General features: G+C 41.7%; 1 protein-coding gene across 1 annotated transcript in view; it reads right to left on the minus strand.

Moving 5' to 3' along the window:
- The window catches only part of ZNF598 (zinc finger protein 598), a gene marked incomplete at its 5' end in the record, with an annotated part of 12,305 nt that extends 4,036 nt beyond the window's left edge, over positions 1-8,269 (minus strand). Inside the window, 7 exons of the mRNA XM_009577112.1 lie at positions 866-870; positions 1,288-1,469; positions 2,512-2,629; positions 3,387-3,604; positions 4,196-4,407; positions 6,624-6,753; positions 8,157-8,269. Coding sequence (XP_009575407.1) covers positions 866-870; positions 1,288-1,469; positions 2,512-2,629; positions 3,387-3,604; positions 4,196-4,407; positions 6,624-6,753; positions 8,157-8,269 — 978 coding nt within the window. The remainder of the gene's footprint in view (positions 1-865; positions 871-1,287; positions 1,470-2,511; positions 2,630-3,386; positions 3,605-4,195; positions 4,408-6,623; positions 6,754-8,156) is intronic.
- Positions 8,270-8,604: the final 335 nt, after the last annotated feature.

An 8,604-nucleotide genomic window follows, 5' to 3' on the forward strand; every position in this document is an offset into this window, starting at 1 on the left:
CGTTAGCAGCTGCTTCTTTTGGAGTATTGACAAAAAGAGCAAAGAAATGTTTTCAACTAAAATCCATTCATTTCAGAGTGGAAGCTATCAATGAACATGACAGCAGCATTAACAAGTCCTATTTTCAGCAGCTGATGATGTCATTAACTGTAACATTCCAAAAGGACAATTATTTCCTTCAACGAACTGCATTCACCATTATGTCATCGTGTACCGGCTGTAGCATGCGGGAAATTCATGAAACTTAACATGAGCAAAACATTGGTTGGTAAGTACTTTGCGAGGGAACCCTCTAGAGACCGAGATGCCAATGCCCCCAGCTGTCTGCTCCATGCTTCTACCAGAGGTTAGCACCCAACTGCCCGCACAGGGTCAGGACGCTCGTCAGAGCCTCAGTGCTCTGACTGAGGCATGCCAATGCTTCTTCACTTGGAAAGCTGCTCCTCTTGGAAAGCTGCTCCTCTGAGCTGTCCATCACACCTCTGCTGCACAGATGCCCAAGCTGCTCAGCAATTAGTTCCTGGGCAGCCATTTTACGTTGAAACATAACTCATTCCCAATTTAGATTTGCCTTAAAATCCAAATCCAGTGCTGCAGACTGCAGCAGTTCAGGGACAGCTGATAACAGCTTTGACATGCATGCAGCAAAAGCTGGTGGGGGAGCTGGGGGAGATAACCTTGCCCATCACCCCCAACTGAGCTGTACCCATTAACCAAACAGAGCTCTCAGCAGCTCTCAGTTCATGATGAAAGCATATCATCTTTAAGTGGAAATCCTGCTGTAGGAGCAATAAAACAGTGGAAAATGGATTTGGAGCCATAGTAATATCAAAATACTACTGCATCATATTTATTTGCCCCAAACTGGACCTGGGCCAAAACAGTAAAAGGTTTGCTTTCACCAGTTACAAACTTTTACTGGGAATAACTTGTTCTCAAAAAAGGGGAAACTCAGCCCAAGCATCACAATCAATCAGTTCTTGCATGCTAAAATAGGAAATGGCACATTCTTAGATTTATTGACTTGGATGGAACATCACTCATTGTCATACGTTAACTGCATTTGGCATTTCTACCCAGCTCCATTTCAAGTACAACCTGCTGCAGGAATCCCAGCCCACTCAGACACATTTCACTGCAAATCTGTGTTGCTGGATTAAGATTCCGCATAGCTCCCTCCACGTCCGTCAGCTTTTGAGAACAACGCATGGCGATTCCCACTTTTGCCAGGCTGATCTCCAGACCCATCATGCCTCCCGGCAGCCGCAGAACGTGTTCAACACTAACCTGCAGCATCATTTGAAGACTTTGGCACACGTTTGGAGCTGAGCACTTCAGAATCCCTCAAGTCCTCCTTTTTACCTCTACTGCTGCTGTCCTCTTTGTCTTCTATGCGTTTTTTCTCTTCTTGCCGTTTAGCTGCTACAGATGCCCTGACTGCTGCTGCAACGTCTCTATCTTCTTCTTCCCTACAGGACAGGGCAGATTTTCTTGGTCAAACAGTAAGGATTACCGAGCATCTTTGTCTCACCTCTCCGGTGTCAGGTCTGATGACTGTCCCTGATCTTGTGCTGCCACCTGCTGAGAAGGCTAAAAGAAACCCGCTATGCCAACACACCCTGGCGCCGGCTGATGAGACAGGCAACATTCACCCCCGGGATTTGCAAGTTCTACACGTGGTAATTAAAATTCAGGCCAGAAGAAACCAGGGTGAACTGGGAGAGACAGTACCAAGGATGCATGGGGACACCTGTCTCTCCCATTCATCTTCAAATGTATGAAATCATACTTGTAGGCCACAGTAATTCTTTGAAATATGGTTTGTCATGAACTCTTAACACATGCACGATCCACATGCGACACCAACATAGAAGTGTTTAGAGATGGACTTTTTCCCCCAGTGAAATCACCAGTAATGAACCAGCTGACCGTCCAGCGAGAAAAAGAAGAAAAATAGATGTGCAGTATGTATAAAGCACTCGGGTCTTGTGTGGATGAAGAGACATAGAAATGCAAAACTTCATTTCAATACTTAACCCTCTTCTTTTTCCAAAGCACTCAGTCTGGCCACACAGAGATCTGTTAGTTCAATGAAAAGCATGGTCCTTAGAATAGGAACGTCATGATTACCCAGACCCAAAAGTCCATTAAGCCTGCAAACACTTGTCACTTACTTCAGAAAATCCTATTTAGAAAAGTTAGCATAAAAACAGTTGCTGAAATTAATTTAGGATTCTGAGTATTTAACCCACAAGTTGAAGATTACATTCTTTGCTTCCTGTGTCAACCCAGAGAGCTGAAACTTCACACAAAATAATTTCACTTTCACCAAGCACGTAGTCAGCACGCAGGCTTAGGCTGAAAGCTAGTTCTACTCTCAAGGATTCAGTATGGAGGCTTCCAAATTTTGTACCCACTTCCTTCCTACTGGTCCACCAAAACATTGTTAATTGGTAAGTAAAAAACAACACTAAGCAGCAATAAAAATCCACAAAATGTTGTGCTACTCACCTCTTATATCTCCAGCTGCCTCTTCTGTTTTGCTGACTTCCTCGGCCACCCAGTCTGCCTGACCTCCCTTGCCTGTTATACCTGTCAACTTCTTCATAGTCCTCTCCACCTATAACACCTAAACAGGAGGGATGCTTGATCACTTTCAAAGTTATTTTTCTGATTTGGGCATCACACTATGCCTGAAAAAAATGAAAATATACTAGTACAAACAAATCTATCTTGATTTCTTTCTGATGATTAAGTAGTCTATATAACCTTTGGGATTGCTACATTAAAATGTATTTTGCAGTATATGGATTCCATGTATTGTAACTTGTGATGCAAGTTTTGAGCAATTTTGTTTTTATGCAGAGATCTCTCTACATACAGTTCCACACAGAAGAAAAGTCAATACGTGTGTCGATCTCTGCATTCCTAAGTGGATATGCTACTCTGGTCTCATGCTCCGTGTTCATCACTACTTTGTATTAACTGTAATGTAAGTCATTCACGTAATTACAAATCGGAGAAGAAAGTCAGCAATTTTCCTAAAATTACGTTATCATCATTAAATCCACACATGGGGGAAAAAAAAAATTGTAAAACAATTTAGGTAGGAAGAGACGCCTGGATGTCATCTGCTCCATCCTCTCACTCAAAGCAAGGCCAACTGCTGAAACTACATCAGGTTGCCCAGGGCCCTGTCCGGTCAAGTTCTGGTTACCTTCAAGGACAAACTCTACAACCTTTCAGGGTCCTGTTCCAGGGCTTGCCCACCGTCTTTGTAAAGAATTTCTTCCTGGCTAGGAAGTGTTCACCAGGTGTCCTTGAAAACCATCAAAGCAGTAAGAATGAATATGTTTCTGTCCACCTCATCCCCCAACCACACTCACCCTCATTCCTCCTCTGGTGCCTAGGAGCATAGTTAAACTGAAGGTCTATCTGCCGGTTCTGCCTGGCCTCTGCCCTGTTCTTGCTGTGGCAGGCTGTTTTGTGCGCTTTATAATCTATTTCTGTGCGGAAAGCATGGGTAAACTGTTCTGTGCTGCACCGTCCCTCTTCGCAAAGGAAGTGCTTTTCGCGGAAGTGTTCACGAAGGTATTCATAATCACTGGAAAGAGAAAAGAGGCTGAGCTGCAACCTTCCCAGCATATTTGTTGGGAAAGTATAATAGTAACTAAAGATATATGGTTACTCTTACAAGATGAAGTGAAGACAAGCCTAGGAGGTTGGTTCTTTCTTTATCCCCAGGCAAGCTTTCCAGCTGAAACCACTTGTGTACGGTCGACATAGGCCTTAATGCACGATCCCAGATGTTAAACTAAACCTACTGGCTGATACTCATCACATCCAGCTGTACATAAGGCATGTACTTCATAAAAGAAAATTTACTTCTACCTGCTTTGCCCATGAACTTTGGAGTACTAGATTTAACACACTAGACAGCTGCAGACATCTGCTGTCATGCTGCAAAATGTAACTTTTAATGTTTAACATTAATGAAGAAAACTTTAAAACATAAACCAGACAGAAAGTGATTACTTTGGCTATTGGTCTGAGGAACAAAAGAAACTGCAGCCAACCTGTTCACATTCTTGTCCTCTGTCTTCAAGCACTACTTTCCCCAAAATTCAAAGCAGACCCAAGCAATTTTTCCTCAAAATTTAAGCTACAAGATGAGGAATAAACTGCTTGCACAAACCTGTAGTATTCCTGAGCACCATCTGAGTCACAGAAATGACAAAAATAATGATCTCGTCTTAGGTGTTTCAGTAACTCATCATTATCCAAATAACGTTCGTCACAAAATTTACACAGGGGATGCCCACGATGAGAGGTGTCATCTGGATCTCCATGGATTCGATGACGAGCGAGGTCCTTACGAGAATACCATTTCCGTTCATAAGTAAAAATCTGAAGAAATATATATATATGTATTACTTCTTGTGAACAGAGAACAAAATGGAATAAGCTGGGTTGTGCACAGCTTGTTCCTTTTGTAGGGGTGGAAGATTTGCTTCAGAAAGATGCAATTTGACAACTGACACCTAAAATTTTCAGTGAATAGGAAACAAAATTCCCGTGATAGATCCAAATTAAATCTAACTTGCATTTTACTCAGTTTGAACATTTGAAACAGATCTAATTCACCTTTTTCCCTTTTTTTTTTTTGTGTATTAACATAATGGAACAAACTTTAAATTATAATCTCTGGTGGGGAAAAAAATCCTAAATATGAACATACAGTATTTTGCATACTCAAACTAAAAAAAAAAACTGTAAAGCAGAAGTGAGCTGTTATACTTTCCTCCGATAGCAACTACCCCAAGATAGCTACATGCAAAGGATACAGTTTAGTGAACAAATTTTGTATATAAGCCAATCTTTTGACCTACCAACACGCAAGCTATTCTGGTAGGAAGGGTTCTGAAGATGCCAAAAAGATCAACACATCCTTGAGAACAGAATATCCTTTACTTCTCGCCTAGACAAGGAGCATTAACTTGTTCTGGGAAAAGGTTCATTTGGCTTAGCTAGGGTTGACTGACTGAAGCTTCTGCGAGTTTAAGAACTTCTTTTCAGTAGGTACTAGTAATATGGAACTTTTTTCTGCAAAATAAAAATCTCTGCAATATTCTGAAATTAAAAGCCAACAAGTTCTACTGTTGTTTGTGAATTCTCTGGGAGAGACAATGACAAACAAGCTCCTTTAGTGCTGGCTACCAGAGCTCAAAGGACACAAACTGCCAGAAGTGGTCTCGCCCTCCCCTGACCACTTCCCTTGAATGAGCTCTAGTGACTGCAGGACCACAGGGAAGAGAATCAAATCAGTTCACTGAAAGCTGACCCTGCAAAAAAACCAACGTATTAGCGTTCATCCAGGTCAACCTGACCACTTCTGGATCCTGTCCTCTTTTGGCAGTAAATTACAGTTCAGTTGGCATAAACCAACCGTGGCACCACAGAATAAATGCATTTCTCCGATTTGATACTTAATTGGTTTCAGAGAAAACAAACACACATACAAAACCCTGTGTAATGAGTTCTAAAAGTATGTGTTCATGCATTAAATTCCCTCCTACAACAATAAGGAATGCTGACAACTATGAGACACGAAGGTTAGCAGCCCTAGAATTCATTTAACAGTAGCTGCTGATTTCGTTCAATGTGTAATTCAGAAATACAAAACCCACTCTAGCTCCAGGGAAAGGTGGAGTTCCAACTTTCAGACTGTGAAAAAGCATTGCCTGGCGGACCTAACATCAGCCCTTCTAAGTGAAATTTGGGTGGGATTAAAAAAAATTAAAAAGCATGATGATGGTGATGGTAAAATGAGTAGTTTTAAGGCTCAATACACATGATCTTTTCAGACACAGACAACTCAGTTTTCCAGTAACTGTTTTATCTTTAGCAGGTTGTAAAATACATTTTAAAACAGCCCCTGATCATGTTCTACATGTGTACATCAAACACAGCGGACCTCAATTGCAGGCAACAGCAAGTTTCATTCTCCAATCAAGTCAACAAGATACAGGAAATTTGCTCTGAACAAATAAACAAGATAATGAAATATAATTATATTTCATTAAACCAGCAAGATGGATTCTCTTCCTGTACATGATCCAACTGTAAATGCTACGTTGACTCTGATCTGAGAAATAAATCCATCGCTCCATGATGCGTTCTGCTTTCTGAACTGGCACCAAACATTTTCTTAAGTTACAGTTTTAGCTCGTGAAGTCATTATGAGTATAAGTCTTAATAGACATCAAACCTCTACCATTACAGTGGTAATGAAGTCTGCCTACGATTCAGGATTAACTTCCTACCAGACAGTTAGGGTTTGGTACTTACACACGTGGCAGATGAGCTAACATCAGAAGATTATTAATATGGTTGAACTTAATTTAAAATATAATCCACTGAGAACCATCAGGCCTTCTTCATTAATCAGTTTATGGAAGAAGACAGACTTAAAACAAAGCAACTGGCCTCGCTGCAGGCAGACAGAGGAAACTTAAAAAAAAATAAAATCGGTGCTGTTCAGCCACCTCCTTCTTCCCACCTCTCCGAGGTCGTGTAAGGCAGCACCTCTCCTTCCCACACCTTAAATCATAGAACTAGCTCACCTTTAAGTGTTTAACACAGAGTTTGCAACAGAAGAGTTCATGCTGCTTTCTCATGTGCTGTTCCAGATCTGCAAAGGTATTGAACGGCTTCACATCTGGACACAAAGAGCATTCATGCTGCAGCAGCTTCCTAAGGGACAAGAAAGATTTCCTAAAAATTATCTGATTCCCTCTCAGCAACCCGATACCTTTATCAAAAAACAAATGTTCTGTCAGTGGCAGAAGGCTGCATTTTTATAGCTCCCCCAGCAATTTATGATGAGGTTAGCGTCCTGCTTATTCCAAGAATACTTTGTCATCTGTCAGGAACAGAACAGAACCAAATTACACAGAGGCTTCAACTGTAGGAGAAAAGCTGAACAGTCACAGTGTAAGTAATACACTGCCACTGTAAAATTTGGAGTGGACTGCAACATGTCCATGCAACAAACCCCTTGCTTATTGAAGAGTCAGCTGATATATGCAACATTCACATCCAATTTAATTACAGAAACTGAACAATATGGTGGGGGGAGATAAAAAAACTGTAATAGAAAAGGCGGGGGGAGCAAACAAAAAACCCACAATGATTCCCAACAAGAGCTGAAGACAGAGCACTGGTCTCCGTGAGAGACCCCACTCCCTTGCACTTGATTGCTGCCCACGGAACTGTAATCTCAGCAACTCTCCAGAAATCATATCATCAAAAGCAATTCCCAGAGCTGGTGCATAATTAATCAGAACATGCTTCCAGCTGATGCTGTGCACTAAACGCATTGCCCAATTCCATAAATATGAAGTCATACAAAACTGTAAATGTAGCAGCAAAGCTACGTTCTTAGCCCAAATCAGGTTGGGTATAATGCATAACTCTCCAAGAAAAAGGTACCATTGCCTGCATGGTTTCATCTTTTTTCATTCTTCTTTCCTTTTAACCACTTTTAATTATCTTAAGGCCTCCGAATTAAGCACATTATGAAAAATATTTTTATAACGTGATGCTAATGCCACATTTTTTACTCTGCATTGTTTTTTTACTTCACCCTTTTTCTCTCCCATTTAGAATGAAGATCTTTGTAGGCAGACAAAGTTGCTGTTCTTTTCATACAATATTTGGTACAATTGGTTTTGATTAGCCCTTATGCAGCACAGCAATAAATACAATTATGACAGTAATTCAGTCTTTACTAATTTCCACAGCAGCCATGCAAGGAATGAAAAGCCTTTCAGCAAGTTTGCTGTTGCTAAAGAAGCAAAAAGCAACTTTTATTGACAGAGCAACGCAATTCTGTATTATGCGTCGGTGCATCTAACACTCCAGCCTTGAGGAATCACTCCCTTTGCCCACTGTGGTACTGAGGGTTCACGCCAACCGCGCCGCTCCAGCCTCTCATCCTACCAAAGCCACCTGTGCTGCACGGTGACTACGGCAGCCACTCTATACCCATGAAACAAAACCACACTGTTGTACTAAAGCATGCATTTCCTGCCACGTAACGCAGATAAGAATATGCTGCTTTAGGGATATGTTACAGAAAGGATTCCAGTACTTACCTGTACAGTGCATAAACATCTCCATCCATAAAATAAATGTCGTATTTCTTCTCATGCTGCAACTGGTTAAGTGCTATTGTTGAGAAAGACGTAAGCTTTCGTCCGAAGACAACCTGCAGGCAACACAACACAAGAATCAGCGAGAGCCCACTCAGGCTGCACAGCCTTTGGGATTCCAGATAAACTCCTCAGCACAAACCGTGTTTGTCAGGGAACTCGCCATAGCCTGAAGCTTGGACAACACTTGCAGAGCTTTGTGTCAGTCCCGGCTGCTGGCCACCACCCCCGGCTGCTGCCCCCACAACTGTCAGCAAAGCCACTGCGACTGCTCCTTATCACCTTCCAGCATGTGAGCCAGCTTAGACGAAGGCGGATTGGAGCAGCCTGGTCTTTGGGTTTTGAACTAGATTAGGAAACTCTTTTATGGTATGTTTTGCTACCACAGCTG

The sequence above is a fragment of the Fulmarus glacialis genome, unplaced genomic scaffold, assembly GCF_000690835.1.
Source record: "Fulmarus glacialis isolate BGI_N327 unplaced genomic scaffold, ASM69083v1 scaffold23554, whole genome shotgun sequence".
In the NCBI taxonomy this organism is placed as follows: Eukaryota; Metazoa; Chordata; class Aves; order Procellariiformes; family Procellariidae; genus Fulmarus; species Fulmarus glacialis.